The sequence below is a fragment of the Saimiri boliviensis genome, chromosome 20, assembly GCF_048565385.1.
Source record: "Saimiri boliviensis isolate mSaiBol1 chromosome 20, mSaiBol1.pri, whole genome shotgun sequence".
Lineage (NCBI taxonomy): Eukaryota > Metazoa > Chordata > Mammalia > Primates > Cebidae > Saimiri > Saimiri boliviensis.
In genome coordinates, this window is record NC_133468.1 from 5,059,025 (window position 1) to 5,079,354 (window position 20,330).

General features: G+C 52.2%; 1 protein-coding gene across 3 annotated transcripts in view; it reads left to right on the top strand.

Annotated features, from left to right (window-relative positions):
- Positions 1-20,330, top strand: part of SQSTM1 (sequestosome 1) — a 34,561-nt gene that overhangs the window by 1,750 nt on the left and 12,481 nt on the right. For 2 of the 3 annotated variants that reach the window (XM_003943950.4, XM_010331831.3), the window contains exons 1-4: positions 15,741-15,999; positions 17,780-17,875; positions 18,963-19,192; positions 19,284-19,425. In XM_003943950.4, coding sequence (XP_003943999.1) covers positions 15,795-15,999; positions 17,780-17,875; positions 18,963-19,192; positions 19,284-19,425 — 673 coding nt within the window. In that variant the 5' untranslated portion in view covers positions 15,741-15,794. Of the gene's footprint in view, positions 1-15,740; positions 16,000-17,779; positions 17,876-18,962; positions 19,193-19,283; positions 19,426-20,330 lie in introns of those variants that run through there. The other variant, XM_039460655.2, reaches the window with a different exon arrangement.

The window sequence follows — 20,330 nt, forward strand, 5'->3', positions numbered from 1 at the left end:
CCCTGCTCCTGGAACTTTCCAAACTAGAGACTGGGCCTTGCAGGAGCCTTCCGGAGAAAACTGTGGTGTTTTCACAGGCGTCTTGTATTTGTGGCAAAGAATAATAGCTTTTCACTTAGGTTGTGACATATAGGGCCTTAGAAATTGTTAGAGTTACTTAACTTTTTAATTTAATTTAATTTTTTTTTTTTTGAGATGGAGTTTCGCTCTTGTTACCCAGGCTGGAGTGCAATGGCGCAATCTCGGATCACCGCAACCTCCGCATCCTGGGTTCAAGCAATTCTCCTGCCTCAGCCTCCTGAGTAGCTGGGATTACAGGCACGCGCCACCATGCCCAGCTAATGTTTTGTATTTTTAGTAGAGATGGGATTTCACCATGTTGACCAGGATGGTCTCAATCTCTTGACCTCGTGATCCACCCGCCTCGGCCTCCCAAAGTGCTGGGATTACAGGTGTGAGCCACCGCACCCGGCGAGTTACTTAACTTTAAAAGTGAGTCAGCTAGGCCAGTTGTGGTAACTCATGCCTGTAATCCCAGCATTTTGAGAGGCTAAGGTGGGAGGATCACTTGAGCTCACAAGTTCCAGACCCGCCTAGGCAACGTAGTGACACCTCATCTCTATAAAATTAAAAAATTTTAAACACGTTTTTTGGATTTTTTTTTTTTTAAGATGGAGCCTCAGTCTGTTGCCCAGCCTGGAGTGCAGTGGTGTGATCTCAACTCACTGCAGCCTCTGCCTCCTGGGTTCAAGCGATTCTCCTGGCCCAGCCTCCCAAGTAGCTGGGATTACAGGTGCCCCACACTACACCTGGCTAATTTTTTGTGTTTTTAGTAGAGACCGGGTTTCACCATGTTGGCCAGGCTGGTGTCGAACTCTTGACCTCAGGTGATCCACCCATCTCAGCCTCCCAAAGTGCTGTTATTACAGGTGTGAACCACTGCACCAGGCCAATTTTTTTAAGGGAGGAAACGAGTCTGCTGGGCACTGTGGCCTACGCCTGTAATCCAAGTGAGACAGCCAAGTATTAAAGGGGTCCGGGAGAAGCTCCCACCGGCCTAAGTACTGGAATAACTGGGTGGAGTCGCAGAAGCTCCCACCCTTTGCAGGGGGGACGAGCGTGGCCTCCGGGGTGGAACCTGGCATTCAATCTGCGAGGCCTGGAAAACAGCAGGACTCTCACTTTGCTGAGAGTCTCTGGTTCTCTTTTTTTTCCCCAATAAATTCCATTTTTCTCACGCTCAAAGTGTCTTTGAACCTAATTTCTCATGGCCACGTGACAAGGACCTGGCTTTTAGCTGAAATAAGGAGAAAGTCCTACAACAGTTTGGCATGCAACATGGGGCTTGAGAAAGGGTGAGATGCAAACCAAGAAGTTTATTTTCCTCTCTTTCTAAGCCTTTTCATCTTCTGTGGGGGAGGGCAGGGGAAACCATGACCCCAACCCCGTTGTTCCCGGGGGTCGGGAAGGTCTGCCTTGGTCTCTGTGGTCTTTTCCTTCCTACTTCTGGAGGGATGGGTGAGCAGCGGTTTTCTGTCACCCAGGCTGGAGTGCTTTGGCTTGATCTGGCCTCCCTGGGTTCAAGCGATCCTCCTGCCTCAGCCTCCTCCCGAGAAGCTGGGATTACAGGCGTGCACCACCATGCTGGCTAAGTTTTGTATTTTTAGTAGAGACGAGGTTTCACCATGTTGGCCAGCTTGGTCTCTTAACTCCCGACCTCAGGTGATCTGCCCACGCTGCCTCCCAAAGCGCTTGGCGTGATCCTGCACACGCATTTTTGTTTGTTTTTTTTTTTTTCTGAGACGGAGTTTCGCTCTTGTTACCCAGGCTGGAGTGCAATGGCGCGATCTCGGCTCACTGCAACCTCCGCCTCCCGGGTCCAGGCAATTCTCCTGCCTCAGCCTCCTGAGTAGCTGGGATTATAGGCACGCGCCACCATGCCCAGCTAACTTTTTGTATTTTTAGTAGAGACGGGGTTTCACCATGTTGACCAGGATGGTCTCCATCTCTTGACCTCGTGATCCACCCGCCTCCACCTCCCAAAGTGTTGGGATTACGGGCGTGAGCCACCGCGCCCGGCTACACGCATTTTTGAACTTTTTTCTTTCCTTCTCCCCACCGGGTCAGAAGTTGACTTTTAAGCAAGGATTTTTTTCTTTTTTAATGGTGTTTTGCTAGGCTGGGAACTGGGGATCACCATTTATATTTTCTGTAGAGTTTTAATTGTGAAAAAGGATTTATGGTGGGGTGCTGTGGCTCACGCCTGTATTCTCAGCACTTTGGGTGGCTGAGGTCTGAGTCTGAGACCAGCCTGGCCAACATGGTGAAACCCCATTTGTACTAAAAACAATACAAAAAGTAGCCGGGCATGGTGGTGGGCGTCTGTAATCCCAGTTACTCAGGAAGCTCAGGCAGGAGAATCGCTTGAACCCAGGGGGTGGAGGTTGCAGAGAGCCGAGATTGTGCTATTCATTGCACTCCAGCCTGGGCAACAAGAGAGAAACTCCGTCTCAAAAAAAAAAAAAAAAAAAAAAAAAAAAATTATGAGGTTGGTCTTAAGCTGTTAAGCTGTAGCCAACCTGGTGTGCTTTGTGTCTTTCTGTATGGTCCCTAATAAACTGTGCTGCAGGCTTCCATCTTGTTTTATGTCCTTGGGGGCGTGGCCTGTAACCCCAGGGCAAGGCACTCCAGCCTGGAGGACAGAGTTAAACTCTGCCTCAAAACGAACAAACAAACAAAAACACTTAACCAGGTTATATTTATATATATTTTAGGACCAAGTTTCACTTTTGTTGCTGGACTATACTGGCGTGATCTTGGCTCACTGCAGCCTCCACCTCCAGGTTCAAGTGATTCTCCTGCCTCAGTCTCCCAAGTAGCTGGGATTACAGGCATGCACCACCAGGCCCAGCTAATTTTATATTTTAGTAGAGATGGGGTTTCTCCACATTAGTCAGATGGTCTTGAACTCCCAACCTCAGGTGACGTGCCCGCATCAGCCTCCCAAAGTGCTGGGATTACAGGTGTCAGCCACTGCAGCCGGCCTATTTATTTATTTATTTATTTATTTTTCCTTTTTTTTTTTTTTTTCTCCTTAAGATGGGGTTTCACCATGCTGGCCAGGCTGGTCTCAAAACCCTGACCTCAGGTGACCCACCCACCTTGGCTTCCCAAAGTGCTGGGATTACAGGTGTGAGCCCCACACCCAGCCTATTTTTTTTTTTTTTTTTTTTTTTTGAGACGGAGTTTCCCTCTTGTTACCCAGGCTGGAGGACAATGGCGCGATCTCGGCTCACCACAACCTCTGCCTCCTGGGTTCAGGCAATTCTCCTGTCTCGGCCTCCTGAGTAGCTGGGATTACAGGCACGCGCCACCATGCCCAGCTAATGTTTTGTATTTTTAGTAGAGACGGGGTTTCACTATGTTGACCAGGATGGTCTCGATCTCTTGACCTCGTGATCCACCCACCTCGGCCTCCCAAAGTGCTGGGATTACAGGCTTGAGCCACCGCGCCCGGCCCCAGCCTATTTTTTTTTAAATTTTATTTATTTATTTTTATTTTTTGAGAGGAGAGGGAGTCTCACTCTGTTACCCAGGCTAGAGTGCAGTGGCAATCTCAGCTCACTGCAACCTCTGCCTCCCGGGTTCCAGTGATTCTCCTGCCTCAGCCTCCCAAGTAGCTGGGATTACAGGTGTCCACCACCAAGTCCAGCTAATTTTTGTATTTTTAGTGGAGATGGGTTTTACCACGTTGGCCAGGCCGGTCTCAAACTCCTGACCTCAGGCGATCTGACCTCAGTCTCCCAAAGTGCTGGGATTACAGGCATGAGACACCTGGCCCAGGTTTTACATTAAGGTTAAAATTACTAGGAGTGGCTGGGTGCAGTTGCTCACGCCTTTAATCCCAGCACTTTGGGAGACTGAGGTCAGCAGATTGCCTGAGGTCAAGAGTTTGAGACCGGCCTGGCCAACATGATGAAACCTCATCTCCACTAAAAATACAAAAATTAGCTGGGCTTGGTGGTGCACACCTGTATGTAGTCTCAGCTACTCGGGAGGCAAGGCAAGAGAATCACTTGAACCTGGGAGGTGGAGGCTGCAATCAGCTGAGATTTCGCCAGTGTGCTCCAGCCTGGGGAACAGAGCAAGACTCAAAAAAAATTGCTAGGAGTTACCATTATGACATGTAATTGAAACTACTGAAAATAGATTTATATGTGAAGTGTGTAAGAACAATAATATATGTTTTTTAGTAAATAATTACAAAAAAGCATAAAAATGTAAATTTTTGACTAGAGTTAAAATATTATTTTGAATTAGATAAAGCTAAAAGTTCAAACAAGTGGTAGAAGGATTATAAAAATTAGCCGGGCGCGGTGGCTCATACCTGTAATCCCAGCACTTTGGGAGGCCGAGGTGGGTGGATCACGAGGTCAACAGATCGAGACCATCCTGGTCAACATAGTGAAATCCCCTCTCTACTAAAAATAAAAAAAATCAGCTGGGCATGGTGGTTCGTGCCTGTAATCCCAGCTACTCAGGAGGCTGAGGCAGGAGAATTGCCTGAACCCAGCAGGCGGAGGTTGCGGTGAGCCGAGATCGTGCCATTGCATTCCAGCCTGGGTAACAAGAGCGAAACTCCATCTCAAAAAAAAAAAAAAAAAAAAAAGGATTATAAAAATTAATCTGGCCGGGCACGGTGGCTCAAGCCTGTAATCCCAGCACTTTGGGAGGCCGAGGTGGGTGGATCACGAGGTCAAGAGATCAAGACCATCCCGGTCAACATAATGAAACCCCATCTCTACTAAAAATACTAAAAATTAGCTGGGCATGGTGGCACATGCCTGTAATCCCAGCTACTCAGGAGGCTGAGGCAGGAGAATTGCCTGAACCCAGGAGGCGGAGGTTGCAGTGAGCCGAGATCGCGCCATTGCACTCTCCTGGGTAATAAAAGCAAAACTCCGTCTAAAAAAAAAAAAAAAAAAAAAAATTAATCTTGCAAAATTCTGTGTGTGAACATATTGCCTAAATTCAAAAGGGTATTATATGGTTTTTCTGTAAATTGAGCAATAAAATAAAAGCACAACAAGGTATTCTTGGGGTACTGATCTGCTTTGTAAAGTGTTATAAAAGGCTTTACTTATTTAAAATTTTAGTCATTTTGGCAAAATTAATAATTTATAGCAGTCTGGAATTCTGTTTCATAACATCAAGTGATTTAAACCTCTAACATATTTAACAGGCTTCCCCAAAATCAAATTTTGGTTTCAAAATTGTCTTTAATAATTGAGTAAGGTATACTCCTGTGAACAAAATGTGGAGCATGTTTGTTTCTCTCTGCCTGGCTTCTCTAGAATTTGGAAACTTATCTGTGAGTATTCTTAACCTATGGCAATATAGTTGCTTGCATTATTGCAATAAGAATCCATTTTTCTTGGCCAGGCACTGTGGCTCATGTTGGTAATCCCAGCACTTTGGGAGGCCAAGGCAGCCAGATCACCTGAGGTCAGGAGTTTGAGACCAGCCTGACCAACATGGAGAAATCCTGCCTCTACTAAAAACAGAAAATTAGCCAGGCGCATGGCTGTAATCTTAGCCACCTGGGAGGCTAAGGCAGGAAAATTGCTTGAACCTTGAAGGTGGAGATTGCAGTGATCCAAGATCACGTGATTGTGCTCCACACTCCAGCCTGGGCAACAAGAGCAAAACTGTCTTAAAAAAAAAAGAATCTTTTTCTTTTGCAACATGACATAATTGGAAAAACTGGTTGTTTTACCAAGGCTTTGACTGGAAGGATATGCTTCTCTTTAAGGAGTCAAGCTCAACTTGTAAAGCCAATAAAATCCCCCTGGGGGTAAAAAAACTGGCCTCATTGTCTACATAGTCCCTGTACAGTGTTCCTGACCTGTGGTCAGTAAAGAATGTCACTTTCTAGCAGGTGCAGGAGCCCCAAGTTTATCTTGGGACCTTGAGAGGAGAGATCACCCAACTCACAGGTATTTGAGAATACAAACCCATGGCTGGGCTGGGCTTTAAAAGAGCTTATCTGAGATTTCCTATGGAACAGAGTTCCATCAAAGCCAATCTAAAAGGCCTGTGTAAAAATAAGTTCTTGTTCCTGTGAACCAACCGGCAATCTCTGGGTGTAGCTCAGAAAGAACAAAAGGGATGGTTAATTTAAAAATCGGGATCATTGTTCTAGTTCTGAGCAATTATCCTGCAAATTCTGTCAGGTGATGAGAGTAAATAGGCTGCCCATCACCCGGAGATTTCCTTTTTGGGAAAGTAAGGCTAAGGGAGCTACCCAAAGCCAAGCACCCTGTACTCAAATCTTAGCAGGCATATCTACAGCCATTAGTTTTCTGGGAATGTCACAAGACAACCTTTTCTCTTCCTTGTTGGAGGAGGACTCAATTCCAGAGCTTCACCTTAACATTCGGCATATGATAATCAGCCCATGCAGCCCCCTGAGACGCATTTCTGTCCCAAACTCAATTCCAAGCTTTGGGTCAAAGCCCTAGGAAAGAAAACTGGACCCAAGGCATCCAGAGGCAGACAGTAACAGAGGTTAAAAGACACAGAGCAGGTGAGCATGGTTAATTCCTGCCTATTCTCAGGCCTGTAATCCCAGCACTTTGGGAGGCCGAGGCGGGTGGATCACAAGGTCAAGAGAACGAGACCATCCTGGTCAACATGGTGAAACCCCGTCTCTACTAAAAATACAAAAAATTAGCTGAGCATGGTGGCGCGTGCCTGTAATCCCAGCTACTCAGGAGGCTGAGGCAGGAGAATTGCCTGAACCCAGGAGGCAGAGGTTGCGGTGAGCCAGGATCGTGCCATTGCACTCCAGCCTGGGTAATGAGCGAAACTCCCGTCTCAAAAAAAAAAAAAAAAAAAAAAAAAAAAAAAAAAAAAAATTCCTGCCTATTAAGCTAAACCTCCCATTTCATGGATAAGGGTCATGCAGTATTCATGGCATAAATGAGGTGTAGGGAACTCCAAGGTGGGATAGAGACATAGGTGAGTGAGAGTGGATAATTTCTATTCTTTAAGCCCTCCCTGCTTGATGGATGCAAGCCTCTTTGGCACCCATAGGCAGCATCTGCCAAGGTCACTGGGACTCAGGGTTGCAAAGATGGAAGAGAGAAAGAGGACGTTCTTCCTTCTCTCCCTCATGTACCCCACATATTTGCTAGGAAGAGAAGGAAACCAGGGACATCCCCCCCCCCTTTCTAGATGGGTAGCCATTCATCTTCAGTCTGTGCCCCTTTCAAATGCATCTGAATCCCGGGGGCTCCTTTGAAAAAATGCCCTTGTTTTTCCCTTCTCCTTTCTCCTCTCTTGACTGATAGTCAATTGTAGTCTCTGTACTATGGGACACTCCCCTCAGATGCATCCTCCAAACTGGGAAAAGTTAATTTCCCAAACCTTAAACTGTTTGGCTTAGGATTGGGCTTAAGGGAAGGGCACCCAGAAGCCCAGCATGCTGGCAAAAGGGTGAAGTTTTTACCAGTTGGGCTTTGGCCTCCCTCTCCCCATGTAAACTGGTAAAAGGCTAAAACAGAAGGATCCCTTGAGCCCAGGAGTTTGAGACCAGCCTGGGCAACATAGTGAGACCCCATCTCAACAAAAAAACAAAACAATCCCCCCCTCCCAAGCCAGGCATCGTGGCATGCATCTGTGTAGTCCCAACTATTTGGGTAGCTGAGGTGGAAGGATCACTTGATCCCAGGAGGTTGAGGCTGCAGTGAGCAAAGATCATGCCATTACATTCCAGCCTTGGCAACAGAATGAGACCCTGTCTCGAAATACACACACACTGAGGTAATTTAAGGAAAAATATTAAAAGTATTAAACCATTTGAAGCTGCAGGAAGCAAAGATCGTGCCACTGCACTCCAGCCTGGGCAACAGAGTGAGCCCCTATCTCAAAATACACACACACACACATACACACAAACACACAGTAAGGTAATTTAAGGAAAAATATTAAAAGTATTAAGCCAGTAAAAATGAAAGAAGTGGCCTATTGGTGACCAAGTTTGGGAAGCTCTTTTTTTTTTTTTTTTTGAGATGGAGTTTCGCTCTTGTTACCCAGGCTGGAGTGCAATGGCGCGATCTCGGCTCACCGCAACCTCCGCCTCATGGGTTCAGGCAATTCTCCTGCCTCAGCCTCCTGAGTAGCTGGGATTACAGGCACGCGCCACCATGCCTAGCTAATTTTTTGTATTTTTAGTAGAGACGGGGTTTCACCATGTTGACCAGGTTGGTCTCGATCTCTCGACCTTGTGATCCACCCGCCTCGGCCTCCCAAAGTGCTGGGATTACAGGCTTGAGCCACCGCGCCCGGCTGGGAAGCTCTTTTGAGTCTCCTCCTCCTCTATACTCAGTTGCTTTGGGGTAGGAAGAGCTGGGATGAGTAGGGGGAACCTGGTGTCCCAGCACCTGGACCCTTAATCCTGACCCTTGCTGTAACATCTCCACCCCACCTTTCTCCCTTTAAAACAGGGACAGTCATTGTCTGGCTCTGTTTCCATTTTCTGCTGCTCTATGGGCCCGCCGGTAACCCAGACGCCCTCAGACACTTCCAGACAGGTGAGTTCTGCCTGTCCCCCTGTGCTAGGAGCGTGCCCACGACTGCAACTACCTGCAGCCAAACGGCGCACAAAAGTCCAGCTTGCTTTCCAAGCCCCAGCCCACGGGCCTTTCCTTTGTTCTACTGAACACATTATGTAAGTGCCTATTTGTGTTGGAATTGCTTGCCAACCCTCAGTACACTTTGTCTTCCTGAAGATTTTTTGGGACAGCCCTTGGAGGTGTCCATTCATTCCATTCTTCTTAACCTGTGGTCCAGGGACCCAGAATTGGGGAGGTCCATGAGCTGAAACTTGGTATGTCCGTCAATTATGAATGGAAGTAGCAAAATCCACCAGAATTAAGCTCTGTTGAGACAAATCACAGGGCTTTTTATATTGCACTGTAGGTGTTGCAGACACCTCAAAATAGTGGTTACACTCGCAGCAGTAACTTCATATTTCTGGTACTTATTTGTCCTGCCTCTAGATCTTATAATAAAGAATCATGGCTGGGCACAGTGGCTCAGGCCTATAGTCCTAGCACTTTGGGAGGCCAAGGTGGGAGGTTCACTTGAGCCCAGGAGTTCGAGACCAGCCTGGGCAACATAGCAAAATCCCGTCTGTACAAAAAATACAACTAGCCTGCAATCCCTGCTACTCTGGAGGCTTGAGCCTGGGAAGCAGATGTTGCAGTGAGCCATGTTTGTGCCACTGCACTACAGCCTGGGAAACAGTGAGACTGTCTCAAAAAAATAAAAATAAAAATAATCAGGTGTTTCTATATCACAAATGTGTTTATATATATATATATATATATATATATATATATATATATATTTTTTTTTTTTTTTTTTTTTTTTTTTTTTTTGAGTCGGAGTTTCGCTCTTGTTACCCAGGCTGGAGTGCAATGGCACGATCTCGACTCACTGCAACCTCCGCCTCCTGGGTTCAGGCCATTCTCCTGCCTCAGCCTCCTGAGTAGCTGGGATTACAGGCATGCGCTACCATGTCCAGCTAATTTTTTGTATTTTTAGTAGAGACGGGGTTTCACCATGTTGACCAGGATGGTCTCGATCTCTTGACCTCGTGATCCACCCGCCTCGGCCTCCCAAAGTGCTGGGATTACAGGCTTGAGCCACCGCACCCAGCCCGTGTTTTTATATTTTGATATTTGCATTTCAATATTAACTTTTTTTTTTGGTAATGAAATGCATTCAAAACATGTTTCTCAACAAAGAAAAAAGAAAAGCATGGTTCTAACCAGGAGTACTTCATCTTCTGCAGATGCTAAGGTGTGCTACATGTATTATTACCTTTGCTATTGTCAGAAAGTACCATCAACAGGAATTGCTGGTGGCTTGAGGGGAGTGCATGGTCATAGCTGACTCCCAGGTTTCTGTCCTGTATTGTGACCGTCACTGCCATCAAGAACCCTGGAGCAGGCTGAGTGTAGTGGCTCATGCCAGTAATCCCAACAGTTTGGGAGGCTGAGGTGGGCAGATCACTTGAGGCCAGGAGTTCAAGACCAGCCTCGCCAACATGGTGAAAACCCATCTCTACTAAAATTACAAAAATTAGCTGAGTGTGGTGGTGGACACCTGTAATCCCAGCTACTTGGGAGGCCGAGGCATGAGGATTGCTTGAACCCAAGAGGCAGAGGTTGCAGTGAGCAGAGATCACATCACTACACTCCATTCTGGGTGACAGAGCCAGACTCTGTCTCAAAAAAAGATTAAAAAAAAAAAAAAAAAGAAAGAAAATCCTGGAGCAGGCATAGGGCATGGGTCAGTACTCTTGGATACAGTTGACCAAAACCACAATTAACTGGCTTAAGCTGTCTTAGGCCCCAGCATTAGGCCGACCTGGATCCAGGAGCCAGATGCTGAGATCAGGCTTTGATCTGCTTGGGATACCCCCATCCCCAAGGCTTCTGCTTCCAGACGGCCCCAGTGTGCTTTTCATCTGCCAGCTTGGGTCACATGTTGGTTCCTGACCCAGGGAGTTACAGTGCTTTGGTTGGCCAAGCTTGGGTCATGGGCCTACCTCACTCAACCTGTATGCAAAAGTATGTGGTGGCCTAGCACAGGTGGGGGACCCTGCTTCAATACCAGCCTTTATCCACAGGTGACCCCAAGGGGTCTGCTCCAGAGCTTCAGGGTTATAAGACGTGGGACACACAGAGCACACATACACTCCTACACAACATCCACACACCGCACGAAGCTACCTGAGCCCACACAGTCAGGCTGGAGACAGGTGCAGAGCAAAGTGGGTGCACAGGGACTGGCAGAGAGGCTGAAGAGCTGAGTCTGGTTGGGAGGCCGATGGGGAAGAACTAGCACGAGAATTTCCCTCTCTCTACTCCCCTCCCCCCTGCCCCCCTCCTCCCCATCTCCATTGTAACCTCCACCTCTGAGACTGAAGCGATTCTGTTGCCTCGGCTTCACGACTAGCTGGGACTACAGGCACCTGCCACCACGCCCAGCTAATTTTTTGTGTTTTTAGTAGAGACTGGGTTTCGCCACATTGGCCAGGCTGGTCTCGAACTCCTGACCTCGTGATTCACCCGCCTTGGCCTTCCAAACTGCTGAGATTACAGGCGTGAGCTACTGCGCCCAGCCTCTTCCAGATGGTTTTCGAAGCAGGGGAGGTGGGGAAGGGAGAGGGCCATTGCTCCTGCTGGGGGGCAGCCCCCTCCACGGGATTCCCCCGTACTCCTGGCACAGCCTGTCACTGCTCTCTCTGGGGCTGGAGCTCCTGGAGAAGGCCACACTGACCTCCCACCACCTCGCTCCAGATTCCCCTTGAACTGCTTTTTCCGCAGTGTCCCCAGGCACCACTGAGGGCCTCCAGTCTTCGATGGGCTTGGGGCGCCTGGACCCTTCAGGAGTAACTTGGCCATCTTTCCCCAGCCTCCTCCCAACTGCTCGTCGCTTCCCACTTGTCTTCTCAGAACTTTCCGCTCTCTGCTTTGGGGTTCCCCAGCAGTGCCCCCCGGCTCTCCAGTCACCAGTCACCGGGTGGGCGAGGAAGGGAGAGCCTGGCGAGGCCCTCAGGTCGCAGCTGTACTTCCGGGCCCCTCCCGCTGGCTACAGTTGCGCCCGGGACCAAGAGGCAGTGACGGGTTCTACCTCGAGAACACTGGGAATGGGGCCTCGGGCAGGCCACTTCCGATTGGGAGGCATCCCGCATGGGGCAGGGTAAGTGCCCGCGGGCGTGCTCTGTTGGGCCGTAGCAGCTCTGGAGGCCAGGGCGGGGAGGGGGTCCAGTCTCCTCCCCCTCTTTTGCTGGGGCTTTCAGTAACCACTACATCCCTTGCACCCCGAGTTGGAGCCCTGGCGGGTTCTGCCCCAGGCCGTGTGCACTTTCTGGGGTCCCACGACTGCAGTCCCTGCTCCACACTGTGCTTTTAGACACTGCCTGGTGTTGGGCGGCCCTTTTCCCCACTCCCACATGGCAATGTCTCCAGGCATGGGTGACCCCTCAGTGCCCCCAAGGGCCCCGGATCTTGCCCCCACCCCGAGGCGGGTTGTATTTGAATTTATTTGGAGAAAGTCTCCCAGCCCAGAGGGCCTCTTTCTGTAGCTCTGGCCTTCCTGGAGTGGTAAGGGTTCCTGGGGCTCTCAGGCCCGACAGCTTGGCATCACCAAATTCTCTAACCATGTCTGTCCATGACTTGAACTTTTTTTCTTTTGGAAAGATCTTTGCAAACCCCTTGTGGATGTGCCACCTCCCATGGCCCCCAACACCTTTTGCCTGGGCTTTGGGCTTCAGTAGGAAATGCTAAAAGGAAGTGATGTCTGGCCGGGTGGGTGGCTCAGGCCTGAAATCCCAGGATTCTGGGAGGCCCATGCGGGTAGATCACCTGAGGTCAGGAGCTCGAGACCAGCCTGGCCAACCAACATGGTGAAACCTGTCTACTAAAAATGCAAAAATTAGCCAGGCTTGGTGGAAGGTGCTTGTAATCCCAGCTACTCAGAAGGCTGAGGCCAAAAAATTGCTTCAACCTGGGAGGCGGAGATTGCAGTGAGCTGAGAACATGCCACTGTACTCCAGCCTGGGCGACAGAGTGAGACTGTCTCAAAAAAAAAAAAGTGATGTCTAGTGCCTGGGGATTTTTCCAAGGGAGTGGTCAAGGAAGGCCCCATGGAGGAGGGGACATTTTGGGTGGGAGGTTGCTATGCAGAGCAGGAGGGTGAGGTTTCAGACCATAGGGAGAGCCAGGGAAAAGTCACCAGGTAGAACGAGCTGGCATTATTAGGAAGAAAGCAGGGAGGGCTGTGGCCCTCCCATGTGAGTGAAAGGGACTGGCTGTAGTGTAGAAGGCCTGAAGGCTCCCCACAGACCCGGTAGGCCCCAGAAAGACCCAGACCCTTGTGGAGGAACTCGGTAGGCCCCAGAAAGACCCAGACCCTTGTGGAGGAACTCATTCGTTTGGCCTAAGACTGGGCCTGGAGGCACTGTGTCCCCTGTGACTGTCAATTTCCCTAAAGATAGCCCAGAGTTGCACAGCCTGAATCCCTGTGATGGTCAATTTCCCGAAAGATAGCCCAGAGCTGCACAGCCTGAATGCCTGTGATGGTCAATTTCCCTAAAGATAGCCCAGAGCTGCACAGCCTGAATCCCTGTGATGGTCAATTTCCCTAAAGATAGCCCAGAGCTGCACAGCCTGAATCCCTGTGGTCAATTTCCCTAAAGATAGCCCAGAGCGTCACAGCCTGAATCCCTTGGTGGCCTTTTCTCTGGCTGTCCCAGCACTCACCTGGATACTTGACTCCACACCACAAAGAAAAGAAGTGAACCTGGGAACACCACTGCCAAGGTATGGGATTATTCGGGAAGCAGGAACTGAGGAGGTGGTTACAACATGAGGGGAAGCAGCAGACAGAACCTGACCACTCCTGTGGCTGCCTGGCTGGTCTCCTGGGACTGCTGGGTGCTTGGCTCAGGCTTGTCCTGTACTCTCCACTCTTTCATCTCAGCCCCCTCTGAAGTCTCTGCCCTGCCCTGACCCCCCACCCCCCAGCATACAGCCCCCAAAGCAGCTAAACAACTCGCACACCCACGGGCATCGCCTGGGAGCACAGCTGAGTTCTCTTACTTCAGCCTCATTTGAAAGATGACGAAATGAGAGTCTAGTCCACGGTGGGTCTCCCTGATCAGGTGCCGGGCTTTCCCTGGGCCTGCATACCGGAGGGTGGGAAGGGGGTGATGCAGGCGGAAAGCTTGCAGGGTGGGACTGCGTTGGGGAAGGAGTCAGAGACGGGGGACAGGGTCTGGTTGGCTCCTGCAGCCGCATGCTCTTTCTGCTCAGGGGACTCACGGTGACCCCGGGGCACTCCCCAGCCCAGCCTCCAGGTAAGAGGTCACTGAGATGGGTGGCAGCAGGGCCCGGGGATCCCCCTGTTACGACAGCAGTCATGGGACGCTGACTCACTACCGGCCAGACCACCTGATCTCAACGCCGACGCTGGAGGAGAGGGCCCTGCCAGGGGGTTCCCGCCTTGCCTTGTTTACCTCCAGGAGGCCTTGGCCTCTCATGGGGGCAGGGTGGCCGCTGGGGCAGCAGGGTGTGTCGGGAAGGACTGGAGCCAGGGTCTTCACCTCAGCTTCCCAAGGACCCCCCCCGCCTTCTGTGCTTCCTTTTCCCCTCGAATGTCTTCACCTGCCCCCAGCCCCTGTTGAAACTTCTCACGATCCCAAACAGGGCCAAATAGCATGAAGGCAAAGGAGCTCCTTTTTGGGGTGAGTGGGGTGCCTTGAGCGCTTCCTCAAAGCTGTGTTCCCAGAGCGGGAGGGCTTTCTTTGTGTCCCCCACCCCATTAAGACCAGGCCTTAGCTGGGGGCTTGGGGCAGGAAAGCCAGCCTGGTGGGGCCACATGGCTCTCAGGTGCCCGGGCTGCTGAGTCATGCTTGGCCAGCACCTGTCTGCAGGCCACAGCCTCTGCCAGCAAGCCCCTCTGTGTCCCCTGCCCCTGTTTGCAAGGCAGTGGCTCCAGCAGGCCATAGGGCACCTTCCACTGTCCCCCACTGGATTCAGGCAGAGGCCTGAGCCCTCTCCACAGGGCTGCTCTGGGCAGGGTGGAAGCCTTGCCCACTTGGGAGTCCTCTGGAAGGATCAGTCACGCCTGTGGACCAGCCCCTGCTGTGTATACACCCACATATCACCTTCACACCTGACTGACCCCATCCAGCCTCCCTTCCCTCCCTCTGGGTTTCCCACCCTGGGATGTTGGATGTTTTTCCAGGTCCTGCAAGCCCTAGCCTGAAATGGCATGAATTGGACCCAGCAGATTCTGACCTCTTGGGAGACTCTGTCGAGTGACCGCCCCTCCTGCCCCTCTCCTTGGCCCAGTACCGATGGACAGGTCACTCTGGTGGCATAAAACAGTGTTTCTTCCTTCCTAGCTGAGGAGGCTGTTGGATGACCGTTTTGGCTCCCCACAATGCCAGCGGGCCTGAGCCCCTGCAGGGCCATGGACACTGCCTACTGAATTGAGAAGTCCGTGAGTTGTCTCTTGGCCATAGTGAATGCTGGGTGACCGCGCCACTCCTATTAACTGGGAGCTGCTCTGACGCTCAGGCTAGAGTCAGGTGTCTGTCCCTCAACCTAGTTAGGGGCCCATCACCCAGGATGCTATGGGCTGTAAAGCATGTTGCCCCCAACTCACGTCCTCGCCCACCCCCCCTACTCCCACCTTGGGAGGCTGACCATGGCAGGGTCGGAACAAGTTGCTTGTTCTGGCCAGCAGTGCCTACTGGGTGGCCAAGCAGCCCCCTGGTATGGGGACTGTGTCCCGCTCCCCCTGCACTGGGTACCCCCAACTGAGGATATTGCTGAGTCACGGCCCGGCCCAGGCCTGGGAGGGGCTAGGGGCGGGACCCCGCCAGTCCCTTGATCCCAGGTGCAGAGGTCGGAGCCCAGGCCTAGCTGAGTGCCAGGGCCGGTCTCTTGGGGTCCTTGGTGCACCCGGGCAGTGAGGAGAGGGTTCCGCAATGAGGGGGCTAAGGAGACCCGGAGCGAGGGGTAGCGGGGAAGGGGGCAGTAGTGAAGGGGCCTCTGCAGGGCGGCTCTCGCGCCGCGGCGGCGACGGCGGGGGCCGGGCGGGCGGGCCAGACTCCGCCCCTCGTGAGGCGGGGCGGGGCCTCCGTGTCGCTATAAAAGCCGCGCGCCGGCCGCGCCGGGTACAGCCGGTTTTGCGCCCGCCGCCTGACGGTTATGGCGTCGCTCACCGTGAAGGCCTACCTTCTGGGCAAGGAGGAGGCGGCGCGCGAGATCCGCCGCTTCAGCTTCTCCTTCAGCCCCGAGCCTGAGGCGGAAGCCGAGGCTGCGGAGGGTCCGGGGCCCTGCGACCGGCTGCTGAGTCGGGTGGCAGCCCTGTTCCCCGCGCTGCGGCCCGGCGGCTTCCAGGCGCACTACCGCGGTGAGCGGGCCGGAGAGCGGCGGGGGCTGGGACGCAGGCCGGGCCCGGCCTCCCTTCTCGGCGATGCCTGGCGGGCCGCGAGGGGTCTGCCCTGGCTGCTCCCTGGGTGGCGGTGGCCTGCCTGGGTCCCCAGTTCGGCCTTGGGGTGACTGGAGTGGTGACCGAAGCCGGGCGCCGGCCCTGCGGGACCTGGGGCGGGGGGGCCCTGCCGGCCCGGGCTCGGGCCTGGGAGCGTCGGACGCCGCCCCTCCCGCTCCGAGGTGTTGCGAATTTGGGCAAGGACGCGCCCGGGCGTCCTCTCTGGCTCTCCGCGGGAACGGGGTGGGCAGGCGGGCACTCGGGTTACTGTGACATCTTGCTGCGCCAGGTGGTGGGTTCAGATAATGCCCCGGGGGAGCCCGGGCAGCGCCGGCGGGTGGGAGGGAGTGACGCGGGGAACAGGCGCGGCGGTGCGGGCGACTCGGGAGCGCCGCGACCGCGCGGGGGAGGAGGGCGCTGATGGCCAACGGAACGCTCCAGGCCAGGCGGGGTACCGATGTTACCCCACTGGCAAGTGGAGAGAGGGACGAGACGAGAACGTTCTTCAGAAGTGTTGATGTGGTCACAGAAACCCAGGAGCTGTTTCCTGCTGCGCTGCTGTGACCGGTGGCTGCTGGGGGTGGGGTTAGGGAGGTGGTTGTGGCCAGGAGGGAGGGAGGTGGCCAAGGCCGGCCCCTGGGAGGGGGCAGTGCTGAGATCTCCCTCTGGAGTGCTGCCAGCCTGCCAGGCCTTCTATTCTTAAAAAAAAGTTGTGATGTTGAGCTGTAGCTGATACAAGGGTTCACCCATTTTGTGCACAAGTCAGTGGTTTTCACCATCTTCATCGGATTGTGGACCATGTTCAATCCGAGAACCTTTCATCACCTTCTAAACGCCATGCCTTTTATCATCCCCCTATCCAAATGCCCCCAGAAACCACTAACCTCCTTCTGTATCTATTCATCTTGCAACCCTGGAAATTTCATGTAAATGGAATCATACAGTGTAGGCTTGCAAGTGGTTCCTTTCACTTCGTGTAATGTGTTCAATGTTGTGGCGCATATCAGTACTTCATTTTTTTTTTTTTTCTGAATAATATTCTGTCGTATGGACAGGCCACGTTTTGTTTACCCGTTCATTACTTGATAGACATTTGGGTTTGCATCTTTGGGTGCCACACCTGTTCCCATGGTGGATGGTGAGCTTTGGTCCGCACGGTGGTGCTTTAAAACCATTTGAGCTCACCTTTATCTGTCACAACTGGAGACTACATACAAATACTTGTTTTTTTCAGCTTTGTTAGGGAAGGAAGCAGGCAGATGCACTTGTCTCCTTTACTTCTAAGCCACCAAGGCCTTTGTGGGGCTGGGACCCTCAGGAGCAGGTCACAGGCAGGGATCTCTCATGCGTGGAGATGGACATGGGCCTGGTTGGATGCGGAATGAGGTGGCATGTTTCTGAAGGGCCAGCTGGCCCAAGGCTAAATAGTGCAACGGCTGAAGCCTCTGCTGCCCCTATGCACAGGCCCTTGTCCCCTGCATGTGGCTGTGGTCCAGGGCCCAGGTTGGAGCACTCACCTTCCAGGAGGTGCCAAAGTGAGGGGATAGCCTTGCCTTTCGCGCCTGCCCTCCGTGGCCCAAGTAGGTGTACTCCAGTTTATAGCCCTGTCAGCGTCCCTTTCATACTGGCCTCAGACCATTCCACAACTTATGTCTAGCTGAGAACCCCTGGGTGCTCACATGCTGTCTTTTAAACAATCTAGATGAGGATGGGGACTTGGTTGCCTTTTCCAGTGATGAGGAATTGACAATGGCCATGTCCTATGTGAAGGATGACATCTTCCGAATCTACATTAAAGGTAAGGGGCTGCTCTGGGGCTTCCTGAAGCTAGCTCAGCTTGTACTCATTATCCCTACTGAGTAAATCGGGCTTGATGGGCCCGGCGCTGTGGCTCATGCCTGTAATCCCAGCACTTGGGAGGCCGAGGCGGGTGGATCACGAGGTCAAGAAATCGAGACCATCCTGGTCAACATGGTGAAACTCCGTCTTTACTAAAAATACAAAAAATTAGCTGGGCATGGTGGCGCATGCCTGTAATCCCAGCTACACAGGAGGCTGAGGCAGGAGAATTGCCTGAACCCAGGAGGCGGAGGTTGCGGTGAGCCGAGATCGTGCCATTGCACTGCAGCCTGGGTAACAAGAGAGAAACTCTGTCTCCAGAAAAAAAAAAAAAAAAAAAAAATCGGGCTTATGTTCCACCAAGGAAGGGGTCAGGAATTTGAGGACTGTTTAAAACAGGGACATAGGTCAGGCATGGTTGCTCATGCCTGTAATTCCAGCACTTTAGGAGGCCGAGGCAGGCAGATCGCCTGAGGTCAGGAGTTCAAGACTAGCCTGGCCAACATGGTAAAACCTTGTCTCTACTAAAAATACAAAAATTAGCTGGGCATGGTGGTGCATGCCTGTAATCCCAGCTACTCGGGATGCAGAGACAAGAGAATCACTTAAACCTGGGGAGCAGAGGTTGCAGTGAGCCGAGATCACACCATTGCACTCCAGCCTGGGTGACAAAGTGAGACTCTGTGTCAAAAAAAAAAAAAAAGAGACATAATAAATGCTGTGTCTGACCTGAGAAAGAGAAGTCCACGTTAACGCTAGGGATGGGGTCTGGTGCTGTGGTGCGTGGGTGAAGAGCAAGGCCAAAGCTGTGCAGACAGGGTTCCTTGATGCTGCTCTGCTGCCTGGGCCACACTGCCCAGGTAACAGACACAGGGACTGGGAACCTCCTAGCAGGTTCTTGGTTGCTCTGCTGCCCTCACCTAAGGAGCTGAATTTTGTGTGGACTCCATGCTGGAGAGCAGGGCCAGGGGCCTTGATGGTGGTGACGATGGATGGGAGGACTTTAGGGGGCCTCACTCTAGTGCCTCTTTCTACTCTCCATGCAGAGAAAAAAGAGTGCCGGCGGGACCACCGCCCACCGTGTGCTCAGGAGGCGCCCCGCAACATGGTGCACCCCAATGTCATCTGTGATGGCTGCAATGGGCCCGTGGTAGGAACCCGCTACAAGTGCAGCGTCTGCCCAGACTACGACCTGTGTAGTGTCTGTGAGGGAAAGGGCTTGCACCGGGGGCACTCCAAGCTCGCGTTCCCCAGCCCCTTTGGACACCTGTCTGAGGTGAGCAGACCCTCCCTGCGGGCCTGGGGTGGGTGCAGGATGGCAGGAACCCCGACCTGACTCCCTGTCCCTCTGCTAATTCTTCCCTCAGGGCTTCTCGAACAGCCGCTGGCTCAGGAAGCTGAAACACGGGCACTTCGGTTGGCCAGGCTGGGAGATGGGCCCACCAGGAAACTGGAGCCCACGTCCTCCTCGTGCAGGGGATGCCCGAGCTAGTCCCACGGCAGAATCAGGTGAGGCTTGTTTTGGAACTGGCTTCTGAATGATGACTGTAGTCAGTCCCGCAGCCTGTGTGCAAGGCAGGAATTCAGGACACCTCCCCGCCTTCCTGATGTCCTGAATTCCTCTGTGCATCTGTGTCCTGCAATCACACAAGAACCCCGCAAAATGGGGAGTATTCTCTGCGTTGCCCAAATGGGGAAACTGAAGTGCCCAAGTGCTTGAGGCCACAAATTCACCTGCAGAGCCCTTTCCATCTCAGGAGGCTGCCCTCCTGAGGTGCCCGGAGGTATAGGCAGGGAGGCCTTTCCTGTGCTGGGGTCTCTGCTGTACTTTGTTTTCTTTTGTGGTGGTTGTCAGGAAGATCAGAGCCAAAGTTGCAAGTCCTTTTAAACACAGTTGTAAATTAAGACTTACCCTTAGCTTTGCAGTCTAGATTTTTGGATTCTGATTTTATTTTATTTTTGTTTTTGAGATGGAATTTCGCTCTTGTTACCCAGGCTGGAGTGCAATGGCGCGATCTCGGCTCACCGCAACCTCCCCCTCCTGGGTTCAGGCAATGCTCCTGCCTCAGCCTCCCGATTAGCTGGGATTACAGGCACGCGCCACCATGCCCAGCTAATTTTTGTATTTTTAGTAGAGACGGGGTTTCACCATGTTGACCAGGATGGTCTCGATCTCTTGACCTCGTGATCCACCCGCCTCGGCCTCCCAAAGTGCTGGGATTTTAGGCGTGAGCCACTGCGCCTGGCCGGATTCTGATTTTATTAATCCTACTGTGTCCTGTGAATCACCTCACCCTTTGGGACAAAGATGGGGATGTTTGCTTGACTTTGAGTAAATAACACATTTATTCAAGGATGTGGTCAATATTTACCCACAGTGTACTGAGCCTGAGCCTGTGTGGGGTTACTGAGCA